Here is a 26,709-nt window from a genome sequence, read left to right on the forward strand (position 1 = left end):
GCGTTGTTAATAATAAATAAGAATGTATAATAATAGAATGCCTGAAAAGCTGGTACATCACATGCATGAAATGTACGGAACATGTCCTGTTTCAATTGGTTTCTCAAATTTAAAGTTTTATTTATAGAAAACAGTTTTGAATATTACAGGTACAAACAGGTGAAACAGGTACTGCCAGTATAAACAGTAAAGACCAGAACACAGAGAGAGAGAGAGAGAGAGAGAGAGAGAGAGAGATGCAACATAAACACGTGCCATCTATCCCGAAAATCCATTTTCTGTTCTCAGAAACTCCTGTGAGGAAGAAGAAAATGATTAAACAACACTCCATTTTGAGCACTTAAAAAAAAAAATGTGTATAATATTTAAACTCAAAAACATTCACGTTATAGCTGTGGCGCCATGAGCGCTAAAGTAGCTGGATACTTTGTCTCGCTCAAAGAAAGGTCAGATGGGCCTTTCAGAACCTTCAGAACCTTTCTAGCGGTCAGAAAGGAAATGGAGGTTACGGTCAGTGTGGAGGAGAAGCCTGCTTCTCTCCGCCTTCACCTTCAGAACTTCAGCTGCACTGCTGTGGGAAGCAGCCTTCCCTCCCGTCGGTTCCCTCAGTCTCAGATACTCTCTGGCCAGAGTCGTCGCTTCTTCCTCACTGAGGGTGAAGAGGAGAGGCCACAGTGACCACAGTGTACACACGGATCAGTTTATTACTGAGCTGAACCGCTGGGCTGCCTCAACTCAAACCTGTAATTCATACAAGAATGAATACAGGGGTTGCTGTAATACTGCAATGCCTGCGGGCTCCTGGAATAAAACTCGTTTCTGGCGCATCTCTTCATAAGTGGGAAAAGAAAAAAAGGGTCTGTGATTGTGAAAAAGTACTAAAAAGCGTAAAAATGTTCACAGATTTCTGGACCTTTAAGATGTGACTCTAAAGAACAAAAGCACACCAAAAGATAAATCAATAATTTTATTTCACCACAAGCTGCAGGACAGGTGAAATGAAACCTCTGAATGAGAATGCTCACCTTACTGCTCACCAGTTCCTGCTCACGTTACTGCTCACCAGTCCCTGCTCACGTTACTGCTCACCAGTTCCTGCTCACGTTACTGCTCACCAGTCCCTGCTCACACTACTGCTCACCAGTTCCTGCTGAGCAGGTGGTCCACCAGGTCTTTCACTTCGCTGTGGCGGCCGCTCGACGTGACGTGCTGCTTGAGGAGGGGGAAGAGCCTGGTCTTCACCAGCGGCTCGTACTGCCCGCTCTGGCACACGAAGGTCAGCACCGTCTCCTTGATCTGGAGGAACGGGACGGGTCTGAGTGTATAGGCTCAAAACGTACCTCTTTAGTCAGTCCTATAGTTAGCAGTTCCTACACAGCTCTACATCCTGACAAACGGTTAAGTTAGATCGTGGAGCTTGTGATACGGTTGTCTGGACTACTGAGTGGGCTGGGATACGCTAGCAGTACTGCCCCTCCAGCCAGCAGCCCAGCCTGGGGCACAGTGCTGAGCTGTGGCTTCGCGGGAGGAAGGCAGTTCAGTGCAGAGTCAGCCCTGCTGGGTTAGAACACAAACTGAAATCAGGTTGGTGCTCCAGTTGGAGGACTCTCAGTAGTGGCTGTCTCAGCCATCACGCGTATTCACTGGTGGTTGTGGATCGTTCAGCATCAGGATGGAGCTTCTATCCAAGTGTTTACTCCCGGGCTGCTCCCGGGCACAGAGGCTACGTTTACTCAGTGTGTTTACAGTCTTTATAGCGCCTGGGGCTCCTGCCCCTCCCTCACCCTGAGTTCACAGACCGCTTGCTCCAGTCCTGTCCCTCCATGGTTTCTCCCCTGCTTCCTGCTCATACCCCTGACGCACCCTGGAGCTCCAGATGTGTCACCCTGCCCCTCTGAACTGCACCATACTGAACTGCACAATTTGGACTTCAACTACTTCGGTTAGTTTATTACCTCATCCGTCACCTGCTCAACCCAGTTTGTTTGCTGTGATTGACCCCTTATTACATTTCTGCCACATTACATTCTACTGCTACTGTACACCAGGCTGGCCAGTGGAGGATGGGCTCCCCCTCTATAGCCGGGTTCCTCCCGAGATTTCTTCCCATTGGGGAGTTTCTTCTCACCCAACAGTGTTTTTTTACCCAGTTTTTGGGGGATAAGGGCTGATTTTACTCTTTCCTGCCAAGTGTCTTTTTGACAGTTTTCTGTAAAAACCACGATGGTAAATTCAGTGTTCAGCGTTGTTCATAAACTTGTTTTTGCATGCAGTTGTCTGTGAAAGACAAGGACAAATCCGGATTGACTCCAGGCCCTACAGTTAGACTCAGAAATAAAGCAGCAGCATTATAAGCGGGATGATGAAGATGATGAAGATGTTGCACCTGTGAAGGAACTCCCGCCAGTTCTCCAGTGTTCATGTGCTCCTCCACCTGCTCCAGGACCGTCAGGGGGTTACAGGAAGACAGGAAGCACTGCGGGGGGACGACACAAAGAGGCACTTCAGCTCCAGAGCGCCGCAGAACAGCCCGCCTGACTCAGACAGGGGGCGGGGCTGCGGGAGCCAGGTGACCTCACCTGTATCTGCTGCTGCTTCTTCTGCGAGCAGGGGATGAGCAGGAGGGACCCCAGGGAGAAGGCGGGGAGCCCGGCTTGGGCGAAGCGCTTGGCGATTCCGATCAGGTCCAGGTTCAGCAGGAAGGGACACCTGGGGGGGGGGGCGGAGTCACATGGTGAGGGAGTGCGGAGTCACATGGTGAGGGATTGCGGAGTCACATGGTGAGGGGGGTGGAGTCACATGGTGAGTGGGGCGGAGTCACATGGTGAGGGGGGGCGGAGTCATCAATGTCAATGTGTCAATCAGGTGACAACAACCTTCCAACCCCACATTATAATGCATTATAACCTGCATGAAAATCAGCAATGTGCCATGGGACAAAGCCCAAACTGCTTTATAACCTTTATGAGTGGACCCAAGCAGTGACTTCATTTTAAAAGAAACCAAAATCCAGCAGGCACTGTGGCCCTCCAGGGCTGGAGTTTGGGATGCTGAATTTGATTAGGAACAAGGACGTACTTCAGAAGCAGGAGGAAGGTCTTGTACAGGGTGGTGATCTGTTCCGAACTCAGCGGAAGAGACACTGTAAAAGACCAAAGGAGAGGAGATGGAGCATAACCAGCAGACCAGGGAAAAATAAGGAGTAATACGATCAGAAATAATCCAGCCTTTTATGAAACACACAAAACTGGGCACCAATGCCCAGGACAGACCCTGGGTACAATACATATTTTAAATATTTTTTCCATGTTGGTTAAATCTGAAAGCACTCCTACAGAATCATAGAGAATTAAAAAATAATTTCTTGTTACTAATCAAAACATACAATCATATGAAATAAGAATTATGCTCTGAATACTGGAGGAAAAAAGAGATGCTTCTTCTAAAATAGCCTGTGGTTAGTAAGTAGTACAGAGTTCAGAGTGAGCGATCTGTGGTGATCGCCGCAGGCGTCACCTGACATGAAGGGGGCCAGGATCACACTCCTCCAGGTGCGGGGGAAATTGGACACCTGCAGGGCAGACAGGTCAGCTGCTTCATTTTTGGGGGGGGGGGGGGGGGGGGGTTTACACGCACGATATTCACGGCAGACTCGCAAAAACAGAGCAGCGTTCAAGAGCAGGAAACCCACAGCACCCCAAGGTGGGAAACACAGCGTTACAAACCGCCATCAAAAGCGAAACAAGCCGCCGGCGATTAAAATGGAAAAAGCAGAGAAGGGTGCAGGTGCCATGCGGCCATTTTACCTGCCAGACCGACGGTACGGCCGCAAGGACCTCCAACACCTTCTGCAGGTAGCTGATCTGCGAGGGAGAAACAGTGACATCAGAAACAGTTCTCTTCCACAGCCCGCTAGTGAACTTGTGTGAGCGGAACCGGGCGCTGAGGACCAATCACGGGCCGGCTCACCATGCTGAAGCCCAGCAGTTTCTGCAGCACTCCGTTCCACAGCTGAGGGTCAAACACCTGGTACTCCAGGCTGAGATCGGCCACCAGACGCACCGCCTGCACAGGCACAGGGACCGGGGAAACTCAGAATTCTGGGTATTGTAGTCCTGATAGTGCAGCATGCAGCTAAGATTAGCACTGACACTGCAGCAGCATCACAGACGTCTTAAACCCACCACAGCCATGAACCCAAACTCACCCACGGCGTACCTAATGTCACCTGGGACACAGGCTCTCTAAACCCCACCCCCCCTACCTGGGGCACAGGCTCTCTAAACCCCGCCCCCCTACCTGGGGCACAGGCTCTCTAAACCCCGCCCCCCCTACCTGGGGCACAGGCTCTCTAAACCCCGCCCCCCCTACCTGGGGCACAAGGCTCTCTAAACCCCGCCCCCCTACCTGGGGCACAGGCTCTCTAAACCCCACCCCCCCTACCTGGGGCACAGGCTCTCTAAACCCCGCCCCCTACCTGGGGCACAGGCTCTCTAAACCCCGCCCCCCTACCTGGGGCTCGTGGCTGTGGTTCTTCCACAGGCCCTTGATCATGCCCTCCTTGGGGCTGCTGAGGAAGGACTCCACGGTGTAGGGGATGTTGAGAGCCTCCAGCTGGGACAGGTAGATGTGGCACTTCAGGTGATACCTGCACCAGCCAGAGCAGACACAGAGCAGAGACAGAACAGACACAGAGCAGACACAGAGCAGACACAGAGCAGAGACAGAGCAGCCATTAAACGCCACAGGGACAGACTTGGCGGCTAACCCAGCACCTACTGTTAACACACAACATACACATACACACACATACACGCACGCACGCACGCACGCACACACACACACACACACACACACACACACACACACACACACACAGCAGTAGAGGGATACGAGGTCTTACTGGACTTTGGAGCGGTCGATGTGCAGGAGGGTCTCCAGTGTGGGGGGGTCGGCAATGTGGACCAAACACAACAGGGCGCGGCTCCGGTGGAAGAATGTGAGGCGAGGCCCAGACCTGCTGAGGGGCTGAGAGACACACACACACACACACACACACACAGACAGACAGACAGACAGACACACACACACACACACACACAGACAGACACAGACACGCACAGACACACGCACAGCCACGCGCACAGACACGCAGACACAGACATACACAGACACGCACACACACAACTTGTTTTCACAGAGCCCATGTTTATAAGAACGCTTTACTGACTAGGAACGAGGCTGCAGCTGAACAGCCGCACACACAGGGGCCCCGCTGGGCACCCAGGCCCCCGGTTTGGGGGTTTGGGGTTTTGGGGGCACTGAGGGGTTTGGGGGAGCAGTGGGGTTTGGGGTTGCTGTGGGGTTTGGGGGCGCTGAGGGGTTTGGGGGAGCGGTGAGGTTTGGGGGTGCTGAAGGGTTTGGGGGCGCTGTGGGGTTTGGGGGAGCGGTGGGGTTTGTTGGAGCAGTGGGGTTTGGGGGTGCTGTGGGGTTTGGGGGTGCTGAGGGGTTTGGGGGCGCTGTTCTAACTCACCCACTTTTCGGCAGTCAGGATGGTGTTCAGCAGCCTGGAGCTGAAATCCAGGGGGTACATCTGCAGCAGGTACACCACCCTGGGAGGGAACCCTGAAAATTACTCACCCAGACCCCTGCCCCCACTGTACCCCAACCAAACACAACCCCACCCAAACCCCGCCCACAAGCTCAGCACATCCTCTCACAAACGTGTCTGTCTGCTGCCGCCCCACAAGATGTGGGGGCCAAACACCATTTCTGGAGGTGTGGGGTGAACCCCCTGATCAGGGCAAAGAGGGCGCTGTTTTCACACACTGTTCAAAGCTGGTGAAAGGGTTAGGGGCGCCACCCAGAGGCCACTCTTGAGAACCACACGCCAAACAAATACAGGTGGCGCACAGAAAACGGCAGCACCAGCGTGAGACCAGCCAAAGGCCAGTTACCACGGCGATGGGTCACCTCCTGCGGGGTGGGACGGTCCCAGAATGTGTGACAGTGACTGGAGTTTTGCAGGTGTGTGCACGCATGTTTGTGTGTGCGTGTGTGTGTGTGTGTGTGTGTGGGGTGTGTGTGTGTGCACGCATGTGTGTGCATGCGTGTGCGTGTGTGTGTGCATGCGTGTGTGTGTGTGTGTGCGTGTGCGCGAGTGTGTGTGTGTGTGTGTGTGTGTGTGTGTGTGTGGGGTGTGTGCGTGTGCGTGTGTGTGTGTGTGTGTGCGTGCCCTCCAGTACCTCATGAGGTCAGGATCCTCTCGGATGTCAGTGACAGAGTCCTGGAAGTTCATTTCCTTCAGAAAAATAAAACAATTATAAGTCAGACAACAATGCAGGACAATGCAGTGATATCCTACATCAAATGAGAAAGAATCTAATAAGCAAAAAGTATACCTGGAAAACTGCCACTTAAAGATTTTGGATAAAGAATGAATTTTAAAAATGTCCCTCCCCCCCCACAGACAGCCCCCCCATCCCACAGACAGAAGGATCTCTGAGCCCTTCTCCACAGCTTTCCAGAAAGAATTAAAAAAAAAAAAAGGTTTTCTAGTACCGAAGAAGGCCTGCGGGGGGCGCTGTGCCTCACCTTGGCTGCAGACTGCCCGGTCTTGCAGAGCCACTTCTCCAGCAGCATGTCGCGCACCTTGCACACGTCCACGTTGTTTATGGCCGCAATCTCCATGACGACCGCGTGGATGTCTGTTCCGTAGACAAAGGACACGAACATGACCTGAAACTGCGCTGGAGACGGTGAACGCTGGCCTGTCCACACCTGACCTGACCGGCAGTTACAGACAGGAAGCTGATGTGAAGGTGGCGGGGTGGCGGGGTGGGTCCCAGCGTGAGCCCCAGTCTGTCCTCGGGACAGGAGGCTGTACTGGACTGAGGCACGCGCGCTGGGGGGGCCTGGGTTTTCGGCAGTGGAAGGACTGGCTGGCTCGCTTTTTGAGAAGGGCCAACGTTTTCCCCAGTGGCAAGACTGTGAGGTTTATTCACCAGGGTGGGCCTGGGATTTTCCTAACTGAGGGGCTGGGCGGCCTGCTCACCGGGGAAAGCCTGGGATTTTCCTAACAGAGGGGCTGGGCGGCCTGCTCACAGGGGAAAGCCTGGGATTTTCCTAACAGAGGGGCCGGGCGGCCTGCTCACCGGGGAAAGCCTGGGATTTTCCTAACAGAGGGGCTGGGCGGCCTGCTCACCGGGGAAAGCCTGGGATTTTCCTAACAGAGGGGCTGGGCGGCCTGCTCACCTGGGAAAGCCTGGGATTTTCCTAACAGAGGGGCTGGGCGGCCTGCTCACAGGGGAAAGCCTGGGATTTTCCTAACAGAGGGGCCGGGCGGCCTGCTCACCGGGGAAAGCCTGGGATTTTCCTAACAGAGGGGCCGGGCGGCCTGCTCACCGGGGTGGGTCTGGCCCATGGAGCCGAGCATCCGCTGCTCCACGCTGCCGTGCTCGAACAGGGCCACGATGAGCCGGGCGGGCAGGCCCGTCAGCTTCTGCAGCTCCGGGGAGGCCAGGCCGCTGGACCGCAGAGTGTTCTCCGTGGCCGAACGCTGGTACTGCAGCTTCAGCTTCTCCATGAAAATCTCCGCCTTGGACCGGGACTCTGCCTGAGCTCATCGAGCACATCCACAGTGACTCGTTAGTCATTATTCATCACGGATGATACGAGCACAGAGCACACGGAAGCCAGTTCAGACAGAGATGCTCGAGATCTAAAGTGGTCTGACCTCCAGGTTGGGGAACTTCAGCCATTTGTCTCCCAGAGCCAAGCAGAACTTGAGGGACCGGGCCTTCTCCACACCTGCAGAGAGGAGAGGGGAGTGTGGAATGTGGGAACTACTGTAGAGGAGTCGCATCTCCACTCTGTCTACACCAGACCCTGTGCTCCAGCTCACCTGCGCTGTGGCTCTAACTCACCTGTGCTCTGACTCACCTGCGCTCTAACTCACCTGCGCTCTGACTCACCTGTGCTGTGGCTCTGACTCACCTGTGCTGACTCACCTGTGCTCTGACTCACCTGCGCTGTGGCTCTAACTCACCTGTGCTGACTCACCTGTGCTCTGACTCACCTGCTCTGTGGCTCTAACTCACCTGTGCTCTAACTCACCTGCGCTCTGACTCATCTGTGCTGACTCACCTGCGCTAACTCACCTGTGCTGACTCACCTGTGCTCTGACTCACCTGCCGGAAGCTCCTGTGCGATCTTGTGGGCGGTGGCGGCGGCCCACTCGGGGTTCCTGATGCAGAGGACGTAGTCCATGATGGTTTTGGCGGTCCTGGCGGTCTCCCTGCCGGGGGTGTGGCCCTGTGGCCTCTTGGCCTGCTCCAGCAGCAGCGGCTTCAGGCTCCTCTCGAACACGTGGCAGACCGCAGACATGTACAGCTTGTCCAGGCTCACCTGCAACCGGCGGCGGCAGGGCAGCTTAAAAAGGGGGACCCCCCGGGAGTACACACGCGCCTCCAAACAGCCACACCCCCCGGGAGTACACACGCGCCTCAAACCCGTCTCACCCAGCCAGACCCCCCGGGAGTACACACGCCCCTCCAAACCGTCTCACCCAGCCACACCCCCCGGGAGTACACACGCGCCTCAAAACCGTCTCACCCAGCCAGACCCCCCGGGAGTACACACGCGCCTCAAACCCGTCTCACCCAGCCAGACCCCCCGGGAGAAAACGCACAGAGAATTTAAAGTGGGACGGAGAAAGACACCGTGTGTAGAGAGCATAAATAATCAGTGTGACACACCCATCAGTACAGCACAGCCTACCTTCATCAGCTTGCTTATAAGCAGCAGAGTAGGAAAGGTCTCCTCACTGAGTTCTGGGGCTGATGGATGGATGAAAGGATGGATGGATGGATGGATGGGGGAGAGAAGAGAGAGGAGTAAAAATCATGTGCACAGCCCCACCCATCCCTGGAGCTACACAAGCACATGCTCTCAGTAAGCAAAGCGGTCAGCTCTGGTATAAAACCCCAGGACAGGGTGGGTCCCCCTGGAACAAGGTGGGTCCCCCCAGGGCAGGGTGGGTCCCCCCGGGACAGGAAGGGGCCCCAGCACGAGACTCACAGATGATCTTCCAGAAGTAGCGGTTGGTCTGCAGGAGTAGGTGGAAGGGCAGCCGCGTGTGGGCCAGGGGGGTGGGCTCCAGGGAGTTCTCCAGCAGGTAGCAGCTCTCCAGCTCCGCAGGGGGCGAGATGCGCTTGTAGGACTTCAGGTGCTGAAGCAGCCCTACTGCCTGTGGCAGGGAACCGTGTTACACCACTGTACTACAGTACTTTACTGTACATTACAGTACTACAGGACTTTACAGTATTACATTACAGTACTACAGTACTTTACTGTACATTACACTACTGTACTACAGTACTTTACAGTATTACATTACAGTACTACAGTACTTTACAGTACATTATACTACTGTACTACAGTACTTTACAGTATTACATTACAGTACTACAGTACTTTACAGTACATTACACTACTGTACTACAGTACTTTACGGTACATTACACTACTGTGCTACAGTACTTTACAGTATTACATTACAGTACCACAGTACATTACAGTACTACAGTACATTACTGTACATTACACTACTGTACTACAGTACTTTACAGTATTACATTACAGTACCACAGTACATTACAGTACTAAAGTATATTACCTGCTCCAGCGGGAGACTGGTTATCTTCTCGTCGGCGGTCTGTATGATTTTGAGAACAGCTTCAATCCTCTCGTAGTTATATGGGCTGAGCTGTGAACAGACAAGGCCTTTAATCCCTCAGACCAGAGCTGCAGGAATCCCCGAGGACTACCAACCAAACACAAATCAAAACGTGCACCCACATTACAGCACTAATTCTGTTCTGAATGTTGCTAAACTGTTTTTTTTTAATGGTTGGCAAACTTCATCAGTTTTACTGAAATTTAACTACATTAAACCACAGTTTAACTGCACAGACACACACGCAACCACACACACGCACGTGCACATATACACTCACACACACAGACACGCTCACACACACACACACACACACACACACATACATGCTCACACACACACCTTTAGTATCGCAGCGCTGAGGCCGATGACCAGCTCGCTGGTGCTGTGCAGCCGGGGGATGATCTGCAGGGCGCGCTCCAGGGCGTCAGCGTGGCCTAGCGCCTCCCCCTGGCCAGCGCCGGTATCACCCATGCCTGCCTCGTCCCCTCCCAGGTCTTCCTCCGTCTCCTGCTGCAGCAGCAGGGTGGTGATGTAGAGGTTAAGGGCGGCGTCTCCATCCAGCTGGTACGTGCTGTAGAGAGACAGCAGGTACAGGTAAGGAGCTGGTACGTGCTGTAGTGAGACAGCAGGTACAGGTAAGGAGCTGGTACATGCTGTAGTGAGACAGCAGCTACAGGTAAGGAGCTGGTGTGTGCTGTAGAGAGACAGTAGCTACAGGTAAGGAGCTGGTGTGTGCTGTAGAGAGACAGCAGCTACAGGTAAGAAGCTGGTACATGCTGTAGTGAGACAGCAGCTACAGGTAAGGAGCTGGTGTGTGCCGTAGAGAGATAGTAGCTACAGGTAAGGAGCTGGTACGTGCTGTAGAGAGACAGCGGGGGAGGGGGGGATTTGGGGGGGGTCACCTGCAGTACTGGAGGAGCAGATCAGCACTCATGTTCCGGTTCTTCACCAGCGTGGGGATCAGGTTCCTCTTCAGCTCCCGGCACTGCCGGAACACCGACTGGATGGAGATCTGGAGCCAAACACACAGGTGTGAGTGTACAAACCAGCTCTCACAATCACCACACACTCTGGAGTCAAACACAGGTGAGTGTACAAACCAGCTCTCAAGCGGATACACTCACTCAGTGCTGATTAAATTCAATTCATTAGTTAATAAATCCGCATTACAGGCATTTTTCAATTAATTTCAATCAAAATGGAACCTGATTATAACCCTGATGGTTGGCACAGGTGAAATTTTAAAATGAATAAGGCCCAGGTGAAATGCTAAAGTGATGAAGTTGCATGCAGAACAGAGCTGGCGCTGGACTGACCCCCAGTTTCCCCAGTTTGATGCCCCACTCAGCGTCCGTCATCAAGGACAGGAACTTCTGCCGCTGCTGGTCCTCCTTATACAGACTGCATAGATGAGCCCCGACCATGGCCACAGCCTGGAGCACACAAATGCGTACACACACACACACACACACACACGCGTACATACATGCATGCACGCAAGCACAGAAATCAAAAGCAAAAACTTACATAAAACACACTTTAATATTTCAAAATCTGAAGTGATTAACCAATGAAATTGAGTCAGAATTAAACTGTATAAACTTACTAACATGTGGTAAAGAAAAACATGATAAAACTCTTTTGATCTTACCAAGACCTTCTCATAGTTTTGCCAGGTGTTGTTGATGACCTTCCAGAGGATTTCAAGCACGTCTTTCTTCGGCAGAAGAGTGCAGTATCCAATGGCCAGATCACAGTCCACCACCCTCCAGTTAAGCACCTTCATCAGGGACACACAAACACACGTACATTACACATACGGTTGGCTATGGCTAGGCTAGCTCACCTTGTGCAGGAGCGCTACGGATAGGCTAGCTCAACTTGTGCAGGAGGGCTATGGCTAGGCTAGCTCACCTTGTGCAGGAGGGCTACGGCTAGGCTAGCTCCCCATGTGCAGGAGGGCTACGGCTAGGCTAGCTCACTTCGTGCAGGAGGGCTACGGCTGCGCTAGCTCAACTTGTGCAGGAGCGCTACGGATAGGCTAGCTCAACTTGTGCAGGAGGGCTACGGCTAGGCTAGCTCACTTCGTGCAGGAGGGCTAGGCTAGCTCAACTTGTGCAGGAGGGCTACGGCTGCGCAAGCTCACCTTGTGCAGGAGGGCTACGGCTAGTCTAGCTCACCTTGTGCAGGAGGGCTACGGCTAGGCTAGCTCACCTTGTGCAGGAGGGCTACGGCTAGGCTAGCTCACCTTGTGCAGGAGGGCTACGGCTAGTCTAGCTCACCTTGTGCAGGAGGGCTACGGCTAGGCTAGCTCACTTCGTGCAGGAGGGCTACGGCTAGGCTAGCTCACCTTGTGCAGGAAGGCTACGGCTAGGCTAGCTCACCTTGTGCAGGAGGGCAATGGCGACGTTCTTGATGGCGTCCAGGGTGGTCTTTCCGATGTCGCTGAGGCATTCCCTGTCCCGCAACAGCCGATGGCTGTCATGAAGCTGAAAGAAACCGAGTGGAGTGTCAATCAGCTGGGAGACCAGAGACGCGTGTGACTGACAGGTGTCAGTACCGGCCAGCTGAGGGTCCAGGTTGTAGGACCGAGGGATGATTGGGTGACAGGTGTGAGTGACTGAGTGACAGGTGTGATTGACAGGTGTGAGTACCTGCGAGCTGAGCGCTAGCTCCATGTTGTTGGATAGAGGTGTGTTTGAGTGACAGGTGTGATTGAGTGACAGGTGAGTACCTGTGCGCTGAGCGCTAGCTCCATGTTGTTGGATGGAGGTGTGATTGAGTGACAGGTGAGTACCTGTGCGCTGAGCGATAGCTCCATGTTGTTGGATAGAGGTGTGATTGAGTGACAGGTGAGTACCTGTGCACTGAGCGATAGCTCCATGTTGTTGGATGGAGGTGTGATTGAGTGACAGGTGAGTACCTGTGCGCTGAGCGCTAGCTCCATGTTGTTGGATGGAGGTGTGATTGAGTGACAGGTGAGTACCTGTGCGCTGAGCGCTAGCTCCATGTTGTTGGATAGAGGTGTGTTTGAGTGACAGGTGAGTACCTGTGCACTGAGCGATAGCTCCATGTTGTTGGATGGAGGTGTGATTGAGTGACAGGTGAGTACCTGTGCGCTGAGCGCTAGCTCCATGTTGTTGGATGGAGGTGTGATTGAGTGACAGGTGAGTACCTGTGCGCTGAGCGCTAGCTCCATGTTGTTGGATAGAGGTGTGTTTGAGTGACGGGTGTGATTGAGTGACAGGTGAGTACCTGTGCGCTGAGCGATAGCTCCATGTTGTTGGAGGTGACGTGCTGCAGCACGCTGCTGAAGGAGCAGAGCAGCAGTCTGAGGGCGAGCTGGAGCTGGCTGCACTCCTGCAGGCTCTGCAGCATCACAGACACAGGGCCCAGCAACGGCTTCAGGAAGTCACAGCCTGTACAGACACACACACAGTTACAGCCTGCACACACACACACACACACACATATACACACACAGAGTCACAGCCTGTTTGATGATGTGGATTTAAAGCAGGAAATTACACTGTATCTTGTTATAATGAACATGAACGCATTAATATACATTACCAAAATATAACAGCAGCCAAAATAATCATAGCGTCGCGAAACTGACCTTCCACGTAAGGGCAGTGTGACAGACAGGAACAACCCAGAGGGTACAGCTTTGAATCTGGAACACGGATGAAAATTCATTTCTCTTTTTAACAACTCGCCCGGGCCAAACAAAGATACTCCCCCGAATGAAATAAAGTCCGTGGCTACAGGTCCCTGTACAGGCAGCGCTTTTCATTAAACATACTGTGTGTCTGTCTGTGCCATCGGGGTCTGGATGTTTACATTACAAGCAAAGACATATAGTATAAAACAATTTAATGTGAGAACATCCATTGTATGTCATACGAACATCAGCACTGGCTAAATTCCTAAACCAGCGTGTTTACCATACCTTGTGCTACCTGAGTGTTTATCATACACTGTGCTACCTGTGTGTTTATCATACACAGTGCTACCTGTGTGTTTATCATACACAGTGCTACCTGTGTGTTTATCATACACTGTGCTACCTGTGTGTTTATCATACACTGTGCTACCTGTGTGTTTATCATACACTGTGCTACCTGTGTGTTTATCATACACTGTGCTACCTGTGTGTTTATCATACACAGTGCTACATGTGTGTTTATCATACACTGTGCTACATGTGTGTTTATCATACACAGTGCTACCTGTGTGTTTATCATACCCTGTGCGCTGGATAAATTCGCCGGATTGGGTGCCCTACCAGAGGACGAGGGCAGCAGGGCTGTGGTGATCTCATACTGGATGGGCAGGACGGACAGGGGATCCAGGACGATCCCGTCCTCGTTAAAGACGTCCTGGAAGCTCCACTCCGTGTACGGGTCCCGCTCTGCCTCCAGGGAGGAGTCCTGAGGGCAGGACAGTCAAACAGTCACCCAGCGCCAACCCAGCACCAGCCCAACACACTTTCACCCAGCATAAACCCAACACACCGTTGCCCAGCATAAATCCAACACACTGTCACCCAACACCAACCCAAAACACCGTTACCCAGCGTAAACCCAACACACAGTCAACCAGCGCCAACCCAACACCACCCCAACACACCGTCACCCAACACCAACCCAGCACACCGTCACCCAGCGCAAACCGCATGGAAGCTAGGGATGCAGAAATGGGAACCTTGGTAGTGAAGCCGTAGTCGTCGATCTGGCACTGTCTGTACACGTCCACGGCTGCACGGGTGCTCATGCACAGCTCCACACAGTCCAGCAGCAGGTCTGAGACACAAACACGTGCTCATCGGCATCGTCATCATCATCCTTTTCATCACCATCATCAACATCATCATCATCACCATAAACAGCATCAGCATCATCATCATCACCATCACCATCACCATCAACAGCGGCAGCTTAGCAGTGAAACTCTGACGGCGGTCAGTATGCAGACGCCGTTGGAAGGCGTGGCCTGGCCCACGCGGCACGCTACCTCTGTGGCACACAGTGACGGCCTGGCAGGCCAGCTGGTGGATGACGGCGGGCAGGTTGAGTCCTTCCGGAAGGATCATGGGAACGTTCTCCTCCAGCATCTGGCACAGCTTCTGGGCGGCGCAGAAGAAGACCCGGCCAGTGCTGGCGTTGCAGTGGTGCTGGTACAGCTCGCTGTGGGGGGGGGGAGGAAGGGGTTAGGGTTCAGCAGGGCTGGTACAGCTCGCTGTGGGAGGGGAGGAAGGGGTTAGGGTTCAGCAGGGCTGGTACAGCTCGCTGTGGGGGGGGGGGGGGGGGTGGTTAGGGTTCAGTGGGGTAGCTTGCCCAGCCCATGGACCTGGATGACTACCCATCATGCACTGCTGCCCACCCCCCCGCCCCCTCACCTGCAGATCTTCAGGGCCTTCTCCACCTTGCCCACGGCCAGCGCCCGGAGTGCCAGGTCTGCCCACAGCTCCTGCTCGGAGCGCTGGAGCTGGCGGGCCAGCCGGTGGAGCCCCGCCTCCGTGGAGATGGTCTTCATCTTGCCGTCGGCGTCGTTGGCCACCACCGGGGCGGCGCCGTTGGGCCGGCCCGAGGCCCCGCCCCGCGTGTTCTCGTACGCCGTGATGTGCTGCTCCTGGAACTGGGCCCGCAGGGTGGCGTCGGCGTAGTCCTCGGGGGTCAGGAAGATGTCGAAATCCTCCTGCGGGCGGAGGAGAACAGGAAGTGCACGCGAATCCGCCAGCCTCCATTTTGGGGCGCGCAGATGACTATAAACAAGGCCCAAGATGACGGGTACATGAAGGGAAACAGGAAGTCAGAGAGTAAACCACACGCACTGGAGGTCTGGACCCTCGGGCGTACCTGCAGGTGAGCGATCGCCTCGAACATCTTCAGGTTGTTTTCACACTCCAGGCTTTTAAAAGCATCATCTGTCCAAAAAACGTCTAATTAATATAATATAATAAACACCGAGACTCTATCAGACGATTAAAACGGCAAGCTCTGCCAGCTGGAGTCTGGTCAGGACCGCAGGCGTGATGACGACAGCACTCACCCTTCTGGATCCTCTGCAGGAATTTCATAACCTCCACCATCACCTGAGCCACCACCATCTGGTGCTGCTTATGCTGTCAGACACCACCGAACACGAGCAGAGTGAGTATGTCAGTGATGCAGTATTAGCTTAACTTCACAATTAAAACCAGTCTTTAACACGCAGCAACGTGAACCAATACAAGAATCATTCGAGCTCCAGTTAACAAAAATAAACCCTTCTGCAACTTCCTGTAAAGTTCAGCGGAAGCACAATCTCCCATAATGCACTGCTCCCGAGGGCGGGTCGCCCCTCACCTCCTCGGAGACGTGCGCTTTGTCCTGGAGCTCCAGCCGCGCCCAGGTGGCCAGCTTCTCGATCACACGCTCCGCCTCCTCAGGGGAGAGCTGCTTCAGGAGAACCACACACGCCTCCCCCTGCAACGACACAGCCCACACTGCACCAATCAGCACACACCAGCTCACTCTGCACCAATCAGCACACACCAGCTCACTCTGCACCAATCAGCACACACACGCCTCCCCCTGCAACGACACAGCCCACACTGCACCAATCAGCACACACCAGCTCACTCTGCACCAATCAGCACACACACGCCTCCCTCTGCACCAATCAGCACACACTGCTCACTCTCCACCAATCAGCACACACACAGCCCACACTGCACCAATCAGCACACACTGCTCACTCTGCACCAATCAGCACACACCAGCTCACTCTGCACCAATCAGCACACACACGCCTCCCTCTGCAGCGACACAGCCCACACTGCACCAATCAGCACACACTGCTCACTCTCCACCAATCAGCACACACCTGCTCACTCTGCACCAATCAGCACACACAGCCCACACTGCACTAATCAGCACACACACGCCTCCCTCTGCAGCGACACAGCCCACACTGCACCAATCAGCACACACTGCTCACTCTCCACCAATCAGCACACACCTGCTCACTCTGCACCAATCAGCACACACAGCCCACACTGCACTAATCAGCACACACACGCCTCCCTCTGCAGCGACACAGCCCACTCTGCACCAATCAGCACACACACGCCTCCCTCTGCAACGACACAGCCCACACTGCACCAATCAGCACACATCTGCTCACTCTGCACCAATCAGCACACACTGCTCACTCTCCACCAATCAGCACACACCAGCTAACTCTCCACCAATCAGCACACACTGCTCACTCTTCACCAATCAGCACACACACCTGCTCACATTCTCCCCCAGTCAGCACACATCTGCCCCTATGGGCACCGACCTTGGCCTGGCCCACCAGCTGGATGAAATACAGGAAGTAGATGTGGAACGACGGCAGCCTGTAGGCCTGGGCCAGCTTCAGGGCGTCCTCCAGGGAAGAGGGCAGGTTCTGCTTCAGGATGTACCTCACCAGGGTCTGCAGGGGGAGGGGGAGAGAGGGGGACACCATTGCCTTCATTTCACCCCAAATCAAACCTGCAGGAAATGGGACAGGGGCCGGAGAGCAGCCCCCTCCCCAACCCCAACCCTAACCTTACCCCAACCGTAATATCACTACTACAAGGCTCCTGAAGTCCCATGCAAAAACTTGCTGTGTGTCACCCAAGAACGGAACAGAAAATAGAATTTTACCGTCCACATATAGTCTAAACTTCATAATAAAGTTAAAAACATCCTTTCGTGTTCATATTGAGTAATACCATCCACTCTAATGTAAGGCATACAGCTTCACCACCGTTCCTCTCTCTGAACAGTGTAATATACAGCAGGCAGAACCAAAATGGCGCCCACCATGATCTGGCAGTTGTTGGACAGGTTGTAGTTGCGGATCCCGTAGCCCCTCAGAAGCTTTTTCATCTCCATGAGCCGGTAGCTCTCCTTCAGCAGCTCCTGCCTGTGGGGGGGAGGGGGATTGGAGGGGGAGGGGTTTAGGTACAGGTGGCTTATTGAACACAGAGAGTGGAAGATAGGGATGAGGAGGATGAAGGGTGGGAAGGATGGAGCGTGGGATGTGGGGATGAGGAGGATGGAGGGAGGAGACAGGTGAGGGCAGAAGGCAGGGATGAGGAGGATGGAGGGAGGAGACAGGTGCAGGCAGAAGGTGGGGATCATACTTTGGGTGCTCCTTCTCCAGGTGCTGCTGGACCAGCTCTTCCACCACGTGGCTCCAGGGCACCACTGCTTTATACATGATCTCCAGCACAGCGTCCACCACCAGCTACACAACATGGACACAGAGTGTGAAAGAGGGATCAGGGGTCACAGGCGGCTGTGATGTCACAGAGGGCAGTAGTGTTGTGATGTCACAGAGGGCAGTACTGTTGTGATGTCACAGAGGGCAGTACTGTTGTGATGTCACAGAGGGCACTAGCGTTGTGATGTCACAGAGGGCAGTACTGTTGTGATGTCACAGAGGGCGGCAGTGTGGTAAACTCACGTCAGGGTCAGTCATGCAGCCCAGCACTGCGATGGCTTTGGCCTCCCACTCTGTGAACAGAGAGGTCGTCTGGGAGCTGCAGCGGTCCAGCAGGTCCTAAAACACACACGCACGTGCACACGCACACACACATCCTATCAGTACAAACAGTACCCATGGAATGACTCACATGAACAATACACAGATGGATCTACAGAGGAACACATACATTTATCTGACTGGAGCTCTAACAAATGAAACAGGAACTGAGTGTGCGTGTGGAGTACAGGTGATGCAGGTGAGTTATGGTGTGGAATGAAGGCGATGCAGGTGTGTTATTCTCACACCTTGATGTACTGCAGCAGCAGGTCGTCCAGAGAGAGCTGGTGGGCCAGGGAATAGGGCCTGACGCTGCTCTCGATCACAGAGGGGATCAGCTCAGGGGCCAGCACCTTATCCAGCATCAGCAGGGCGATGCTCCGGGTGTTCCCCTGCCGAAAAGCACACAGGCAACCGGTCACAGCTCGGCAGAGCCGGCGAACACGCCCCAGACACAACCGCTGGGTTCACACAACCGTCTGTCGAGGGCATCTGTAGGGGGTACTGGGGTGGCGGGGGTCCAGCAATGCCTAATTTGGGGCTCAAGGGCTGAAATATGTCACACAAAATTTTTTTACTAATTAACTGAATTACAATAAAGTTAAAGTCCAAAGTGGGTGGTGGTGGAAAAGGAGAAGGAGGAGAAGAAAAATAATAAGAAGAAGAAAGTCAGGTAACAAATTCCACCGCGATGAGCTGAGAGACCAGGGCCCCGGGGATGAACTCTCACCTTCTCGAAGTCCGACAGGGACAGCCTGCAGTTGTACTTCCTGTACAGATCCAGCAGCTGCCGCAGGCTGGCCACCAGAGCTCTGAGCTGCTCCGCCTCCGCAGCCCCGCAGTCCTCCTGATCCGTGTGGGAAAAAAGAGCCAATTACAGCACGAGGACGACGCCCTGAGGGTCCCATTCCCACAACACGGCTCACACAGGGCAGCTCACCCGCTGACTTCCCCATTGGCCACATAGTATGGTAGCATTCTGCGGGGGGGGGGGGGGGGGGGGGGACTCATACTTCCTTTGATACCAAACATACCAACTTCAACAAAACAGAAGCTGGTTTAAATGATGAGCATTTAAAATGACATAAAATGCTGATTTTCTATAAGTAAACCTTACAGTGGGAAACCCAGCTGAATTAAGATGTGGTAAATCTAGACGTTCCCGGCTATTAGAGAGAAAGAGAGAGGGAGAGAGAGAGAGAGAGGTGTGGAAATGGGAAATGCGGGATTACCAGAGGCATCCAGAGCCAGAAAGAGGGCAACCCCAGCTCTGCCATGTCCAGGCCGTTCTGGGGCCAGTCGCTCTGGAAACAGGGAACAGAACGCAGAACGCAGGGGGCATCAGGAAGGAACACAGATCTACAGGATCTACACCGGCACCTTAAGAACCAAGACCAGCGCTCACCTTTTCAGTCAACTGCAGATTCCTCGCTCTCTGCTCCAACCACCTCGCCAAGGTTTTCTGCAACAACAAAAAAAATAAAATAAAAATAAAAGAATAAATAAATAAATACAATTTTGTAATCAGTGTTCAGCTCAGTAATCGGCCATGTTATCCCTGTGAGAGTTTAAAAAACGGGCTTACCAAACAACCAATTAAAAACCAAGTATGCGTATAGTGTACATTGCAGCCCTGCTGAATGAGCAGGAGGCCCACCTGTCCCTTGGGCAGCGTTCTCCTGACGAAGGGAACGACGACGCTTCTGAACCACAGGCACAGGTCCTTAGATGGGATGTTCTCCGGGACTGAGGAGAGCAGGGAGTCGAGAGCTTTCTCATCGAACCGCTCCACAAACTCCCACTGCAGCATTAAAGCAGGAATGTCAGGAGTTAACTGTCAGTTTATTTTGAAATGCCTTCCACCGGTAATGACCTCTCAAAACTGTAAAACTCTCAAACTCTGAAAAAAAAAAAACTTATAAAGATTGAACTAGCGTTTACATTCTGCACAACCATTGAAATGAAAGGTGGTGCACAAGGTACAGTTTTCATTCATAACGTATCAGGGGAAAGGGGTTAGAATACCATCATTTTGAGCTTGCGGAACAACAGGCTATTGGTATAAGGTGTGCGAGTGAAGATTGGTAATTTTTCTGAATTACTAGCAGCACAGAAACAGAAAGTACAGAGCAGCTAGGTGGATACAGTCCAGAGCCACCAGGAAGGGACATGTTCCACCACGAAGAGGTGGCTGCTGGGATACCTCGTGCCGGAGCCACAGGTGCTGAGCCCCTCTCAGGTCCCCCTCCCGCAGGTGCCAGAGGATGTCGCCCATGTAGTCGGTGCTGTTCAGGAACTTGATCCAGGAGGACCCGCTGCACAGCACAGAAACCACGCACGTTAGCCGTGGGTTAGCAACGACGTGCTTTGAGCCCATGGAAAGCGCTATATAAGGGCTAACCTATCTGAATGCTAACTTGCATTTTGGTTGTTGCTCAGCAGAGTTAACTTGCAGTCATGCTTTAGCGATATGCTCATATTGTGTTAGCGTCTCATTGACATTGCATAAGTGCTCGGTGGTTTGGGAATGCTGTTTGCGAGGTCTGGCGGTATGACTCGTTAAAATCAGGTGAATGCGCTTACGTTGGTCGGCTAAGCTGGTCTGGACAAGAGGGCCCGTTAAGCGAAGGTCACGTGACCTACTTGAACTTGTCGGGCCCGTTGAGGCCGCAGAAGGTGGCGAGTTTGGACAGCGCCTCCTGGATCTGGGAGGAGGGGTAGCGGGAGACGGCGTGGTTCAGCATCTCCTCCGCGATGCTGAAGGTCGGCCATGGCGCCTGCATGCAGTACTCCACCACAAACTGCTCGTCCTGTGCAGGAGGAGACCCACACCCTTTATTATATACACCGCATGTTCAGTTACAAACCCTGATTGCTCCCGATTTCTGTGTGCTTTTACCTTCCTTCTGGTTTGGGGAGACGACTCACCATGATCTTCACCAGGTTGGTCTTGGCCTCCTCCACCAGCTCGGACCACACCTCTTGCCCGCACCCCCCAGCGGAAGCGGCTGCCAGCTTCTCCAGCACAAAGTCCAGCTTCACCTTGTACACCAGCTGCCAGGGGATCCAGGAAGACGAGTCACACACAGGGGGATCCCGCAAACCAAAACCCCACTGCATTCTTTGAGGGGGTACTCTCAAGGAAAGCACAGTCTAGGACAGTCTAAAGTCCTGCTCATCTGAAGGGACTCAGCCCAAGTGGCAGTTCAGTGGAAGGCATTTCCTTCGGGGGGGGATGAGAGACTATCAGGGGTATCAGCCAATGAGATCGCTTACCTCAACGTCCAGTCCGAACTGTATGGCGAACTTTTCCGCTTCCTCAAATTTATGTTTGTGGAGAAGACGACTGAGCCTACAGGAGACATCCCAGTGATCAGTCAGTGTTTGCATCGCACAGAGGGAAAACACGGCTCATTTCACTGCTGGGGGGCCATTTTAGCGCCAGGGTGGGGGTGGGGGGTGGGGGGGGCATCATGGCACTTTACCTGTTTTCTGGCAAAGCTTCGGTGAAACATCTCAAGACGATGGCAGACACCGGACCATCAGAACTGGAGGGGGTAGGGAGAAAAGTCACATGGTATGCATGGTTCTTTGAGCTTTATCACCTTGTCTAATTCATAACACATTCATTTTGGCAGGCTATGATAAGACATTTCCCCCCCTCGCTTACTTCAGCAAAGCCAACAATGCTGCCCAAATATGAACAAAGCCTCCCCCCCTTACGTACCTCTCTGGACTTTCAGAAATTCCTTCCAGCAAGTAAATGGTGTCCTGAAATTCAGAAGAAAATCAATCTGATGAGTTTGGATTGGGCAGTAGAGCTAGCACACTCTAGCCAGAGTCCACATCCAAGCAACAACCTCTAAAAATTAAATAACAAAATTTACCAGATTTCAAATGTATAATTTGAGTTTCCCAATGAGATATTTCACAGAGCCATCAGCCTAACATGCATGGTTAACTCCCCCCAGGGGGCAGGGGGAACTTTAGGAGATTACAGGGGCATAGGCGATTTCTACGCTACCATGCTGATGCCCGTCTGCACCAGACAGGAGGTGGCGGAGACGTCCAGGGAGTACAGCACAGTCATGGAGGGCACAGAGTACACCAGGAGACTCCGCATCTACAGCACAGCACAACACATAAAGCACAGCACAGCATGGCACAGCATATAAAGCACAGCACAGCAAACAAAGTACAAAGCAGGGGAAAACACAGACAGAACAATAAATTAAACTGGGTGGCAGTGAGGCATAGCCGTAACAGGATTGGCTTGAAACTCAGAGGTTGCAGGTTCAAATCCCGGGTGGGTTACTGTCATTGCACCCTTGAGCAGAAGTCCTGAATCTGAACTGCTTCAGTAAGATGTATCCAGGTATATAAATGGTTAGCATCAGCATGTATAAACAAGCAAGCTGTGTTTCTCTCAGCCAGATAACTCCAAGGTAAGGGCAGCCTACCTGGCTGTTGTTCAGCATCGTCAAAGCGACGAGTTTCACACTGGCGCCTTCTTGCCTACAAATTGAGAGACATTATGAAATGCCTGAGTCAACACAGCGGGTCTCTGGGAAATGTAGGCACTTATACACATAAACACTGCAGCTGACGGAAGGTGAAGCACTTGCATGCTAACAGACGCAGTCTCCCCTTCGGCACTCAGCAGGAAGTCATAGATGGAGAGATGGGACCAGCACGACACCATCACCAGGAAGTTCACCTCCCAGATGCTCAAAACATTCTTCAAGAAGGAACGCACAAATAATCAGCACACTTTAACCCATTAAGGGGCAAGATCACAAATATGTGATTGGACTGTTATCAGCATTAGAATGTTCAGTTGAAAACAATCACTGCTTGTGACTCTAAGCAACAGAGTTGTAAAACACCCCCCCCCCCCCCATCACCACCATGGTTGAGACCACAGAGGTGGAAACTATATCAGTGTCAATCAAATTATGGGCCTCACCTCTTCATCCAGAACATACATCAGGTTTTCCATCACTTGGACCTTTCTCACTCCTGGCAGAGAGACAGAAATATGGGGGTCACACAGACACACACCTGAACTCACACGAGCTGTAGCGTGCTATACTGTACCATGATACTACCTCAGCTCTGCCATATTTACAGGGGCAGAAGCAGCCAAAGGTCTCACTAATGGAGATCACACCCACCCCTCAGCTGATCATGTCCAATCCCCACCCTAATCTGGAATGGCCAACTATCTGCAACCGCAGCCGTGTTCATGCACAAACCCCACTACTGATTTCGGAGAGTGCGGAAATCCAGGGTTCTACTCTGAAACACACGCTGTCGCCAGCTGCTTCTTTACACACCGCAGTGGAGTCAGAGGAGGACCCCTGATAAGCAGCTTTAGCACCCAACTGACCAGCAGGGGTCGCTAGACAGCGATGATACATGCCTAACCACTTTTGCAGAATGAACGGTCTTCAAGGTCACCTGGAATTAATCTGTTGTCCAGGAGATGGCTGAGAGTCATGGCTTTCTCCGCGGAACTCATTCTCCACTGGGTCAGTGCGTTTTCCCCACTGCCCTGTTAGCAAGAGGCGAAACACACAGGCACCACAAATCAGGACCACAGACAGGCAAAGCAGAAGAACTGAACTCAGTCCTGGGATGAGGAAGAGGAAACCCATAGGCAGACAGACGGGCCGGGGGTACACAGCCCATTTTGGGGGTACTCTGTTCGCCTCACCCCAATAATGAGGAGGATCTCATTGGCCAGGCCAGCAGTCACAGCCGAGTAGCACTGGGTGTGGACCGCCGCGGTGGAAGAGAAGCCCATCTTTATGAGCGACTGCAGCTGCAGAGAGGGAGAGAGGAGAAGAGCGTCCAGAACAAGAACTCAAGCGCTCACTGCAGCATGAATGCTCATCTTAAACAGCCCAAACACCGAGTATGATCATTCTTCTGTGCAATGAAAATCCAAAATGTGCAAGGCTCTACATACCTCTTTTAAGGCTCCAATGTCCATTTTCTCAATGGCTGACAATATATGAGAAAAGGATCAAAAAAAAAAAGAACACGTGGTTTTCAGTGTATTTGTATAATGCGATAGCTGTCATTAACATTCGCAATTGGTAGGTTTCAGAGCCCCAGTGTGAATTAAAACAGACCTCTCTCAATCTTCCCCAGCTGAAGGTTGGAAATATGAATGAACCCGTCAGAGACAATGAGGAACAAGTGGTACGAGCCTGCAAGCAAACGGGATACAGAAACAAGCGTGAAAATGACACATACGAACACAGTAGCTAGATGATAGTCGTGTGTTACTGCATGTACCCAGCCAAACGAACATATATAGTTAGCGAGCTACAAAGCAAATCCACAGTCATCATTGCTGCCCTAACTTCCCTGTGAATCTAGCACTGCTGGTGAGTCATTAGCAAGCGGGTAAGCAATGTATGTAATGTACATCAGAAAGCAAGTCAAAATGTAATTTAAGAGTTATTTTCATGGTTTGTATTAAAGAGCAGGATATATATGCATATGTATCGAACGCTGATAGAGACTGGCCATTTCAGGGATCATCAGGGAGGAAGAATTGTAGGGACCCCTGATGCACAAGACAACAGCTGAAAAACAGGCCAAGTGTACACACAAAACACTCCTGAATTTTTCGCCCTGTACAGGTGGAGCTCACCTGGATCCACCCTGTCCTCCTGCATGATGAGGCTCCTGAAGGTCTTCTCATTATCACCCTGGGCTTTCTGCAGGACAGCCTGGACATAAAGCACAGAGGTCCATCAGAGCACAAGAAACCCCACAGAGCGTAGCCACCAAATGGTAAATGGTAAATGGACTGCATTTATATCGCGCTTTTATCCAAAGAGCTTTACAACTGATGCCTCTCATTCACCCACCAAAACGCCATTATTAGAACACAATTCAATCAAGTGCTTTTTTGCATGGTACTTTTTTTTAAAGAGATACAGAGATTTTACAGGAAAGGGGAAATATGAATACAGAATGACAATAACAGAGCATAACCTCTCAGCATATCTGGGCTCATCATTCAGCTACTGATCACAATATAAATACTGCATTCGGTCTGGGCAAATGGTCTCTTCCTCCATTACATTACGATAAGGCTTAAAAACAGCTTTTCGTAAAGACTGCAAGTAAAAATGTAACACTGGAAAGCTCTGCAAGTGAATGACAGACGGAGAAAGCACGTCTTACTCTGGTAAGCACAGTCTTCTTCTGTGGTACATAGATCAGGTGCAGGTTTCCGTTTCTCTCCCCGACCAGTAAAAACTGACCGTTCTGACACACCCCCACCGAGTCCACCACGGTACCTGAAGTTCAGAACACATAGCTGGTCATTCACCGGACGCCACGTCGGACGGGAGTTATATATATATATATATATATATATATATATATATATATATATATATTAGCTTTGGCTGCCGGGGCACGACCAAGTCTTACTGAAATGAAGGTGCAGCAGAACGGACTGGAAGTTCTGGTCGAAGAGGACCACGGTCGTGTCGGCAACAAGAACGCTGCAGTTAGAAGCGCTGGAAGCATAGAGCGTTGGACTGTACAGCACCTGCACAGACGGAATGTCAGTCGGCATTATTCAAAAAACGACTTTTATTTACTCTCAGTTTCCAGGCTTACTTTAGTTATTTCGCAGGAAGCAACTGCAAGCACAGAAACTTATTATTTTTTAAACAGATATGAAAAAAATGACTTAGCCAGCCAGCCATCTTTGTGAACAACCACAAATCACTCATAGTTTACACAATTAATTTGATACTTTACGTGGGCTTGGTATTATATTTAGCAATCTTGTACATGCTTAAATTATACTAATAATAATTCAGAGACATATTTGGTTAAAATGTGTTACCTGTGCAGAGGAGGAAAGTTTAACAAGAGTATCAACTTGATACAGGGCGCTGCCACACTCCTGTCGCGAGTCGATGCACAGTCGCACTGTGTTGGTATCGTCACTGGTTAGGAGTTCCACGTCGTTCCACATGATGACTCTCGGTCGTGACAGCCTATCTACCCATACAATAATAAAGACAAAATTATATTAAAGGGTGTAATCTGTGGAGCTTGCAAGTCTGACAGTTTTCGCTAGTTAGCTACGGTTAGTCAACCTTACACCCGCTCTGACAGGACAACAAGGCAGTGAAACTTACCGGACACTCGGAGTTTCCGTTTTTCAAGCTAAGTTAGCGTGGTGGCTCAGTAATAAAATATATTTAGTTGCTATCCTCCCTCTGTGTGACTGTGTTCATATGTAGGCAGCAGATTTGTTAACTTCGGTTAATACACAGCTGAGCAGCCAGAAGCCACTCATTTCTGCATCAACATTGAAATTTGGCGGCAGAATCTGAATGAAGTACTTCCGGTAAAAGGCCATTTCCATA

The 26,709-nt window shown here is 52.0% G+C and overlaps 1 protein-coding gene across 2 annotated transcripts; it reads right to left on the reverse strand.

Moving 5' to 3' along the window:
- Nucleotides 1-89: 89 nt before the first annotated feature.
- kntc1 (kinetochore associated 1) lies at nucleotides 90-26,702 on the reverse strand. Of its 2 annotated transcripts, none has more exons than XM_035379244.1 (62): nucleotides 26,479-26,702; nucleotides 26,181-26,334; nucleotides 25,757-25,877; nucleotides 25,505-25,620; nucleotides 24,966-25,044; nucleotides 24,439-24,516; nucleotides 24,273-24,307; nucleotides 24,018-24,125; nucleotides 23,762-23,855; nucleotides 23,268-23,320; nucleotides 22,927-23,039; nucleotides 22,762-22,816; nucleotides 22,326-22,424; nucleotides 22,029-22,072; nucleotides 21,787-21,849; nucleotides 21,578-21,653; nucleotides 21,230-21,355; nucleotides 20,945-21,111; nucleotides 20,505-20,616; nucleotides 19,959-20,102; nucleotides 19,707-19,763; nucleotides 19,534-19,605; nucleotides 19,032-19,148; nucleotides 18,550-18,693; nucleotides 18,224-18,319; nucleotides 17,901-18,004; nucleotides 17,578-17,680; nucleotides 17,069-17,203; nucleotides 16,090-16,209; nucleotides 15,794-15,866; nucleotides 15,601-15,668; nucleotides 15,141-15,439; nucleotides 14,756-14,928; nucleotides 14,447-14,544; nucleotides 14,028-14,172; nucleotides 13,359-13,415; nucleotides 12,995-13,158; nucleotides 12,124-12,228; nucleotides 11,391-11,519; nucleotides 11,056-11,172; nucleotides 10,642-10,751; nucleotides 10,079-10,310; nucleotides 9,677-9,766; nucleotides 9,079-9,247; nucleotides 8,779-8,837; nucleotides 8,190-8,406; nucleotides 7,736-7,809; nucleotides 7,405-7,615; nucleotides 6,595-6,707; nucleotides 6,246-6,301; nucleotides 5,534-5,612; nucleotides 4,904-5,028; nucleotides 4,513-4,648; nucleotides 3,970-4,065; nucleotides 3,807-3,863; nucleotides 3,517-3,571; nucleotides 3,079-3,142; nucleotides 2,580-2,709; nucleotides 2,387-2,476; nucleotides 1,142-1,296; nucleotides 550-649; nucleotides 90-294 (listed from the first exon to the last, which is right to left on the reverse strand). In XM_035379244.1, exons 2-62 carry the CDS (start codon nucleotides 26,310-26,312, stop codon nucleotides 259-261), a joined length of 6,645 nt encoding a protein of 2,214 aa, XP_035235135.1. In that variant the 5' UTR covers nucleotides 26,313-26,334; nucleotides 26,479-26,702; the 3' UTR covers nucleotides 90-258. The 2 variants fall into 2 exon arrangements, with proteins under 2 accessions (XP_035235135.1, XP_035235134.1); XM_035379243.1 differs by having other exon boundaries at nucleotides 26,181-26,338.
- Between the last annotated feature and the right edge of the window lie 7 nt (nucleotides 26,703-26,709).

Source organism: Anguilla anguilla, chromosome 10 (assembly GCF_013347855.1).
Source record: "Anguilla anguilla isolate fAngAng1 chromosome 10, fAngAng1.pri, whole genome shotgun sequence".
Classification (NCBI taxonomy): domain Eukaryota; kingdom Metazoa; phylum Chordata; class Actinopteri; order Anguilliformes; family Anguillidae; genus Anguilla; species Anguilla anguilla.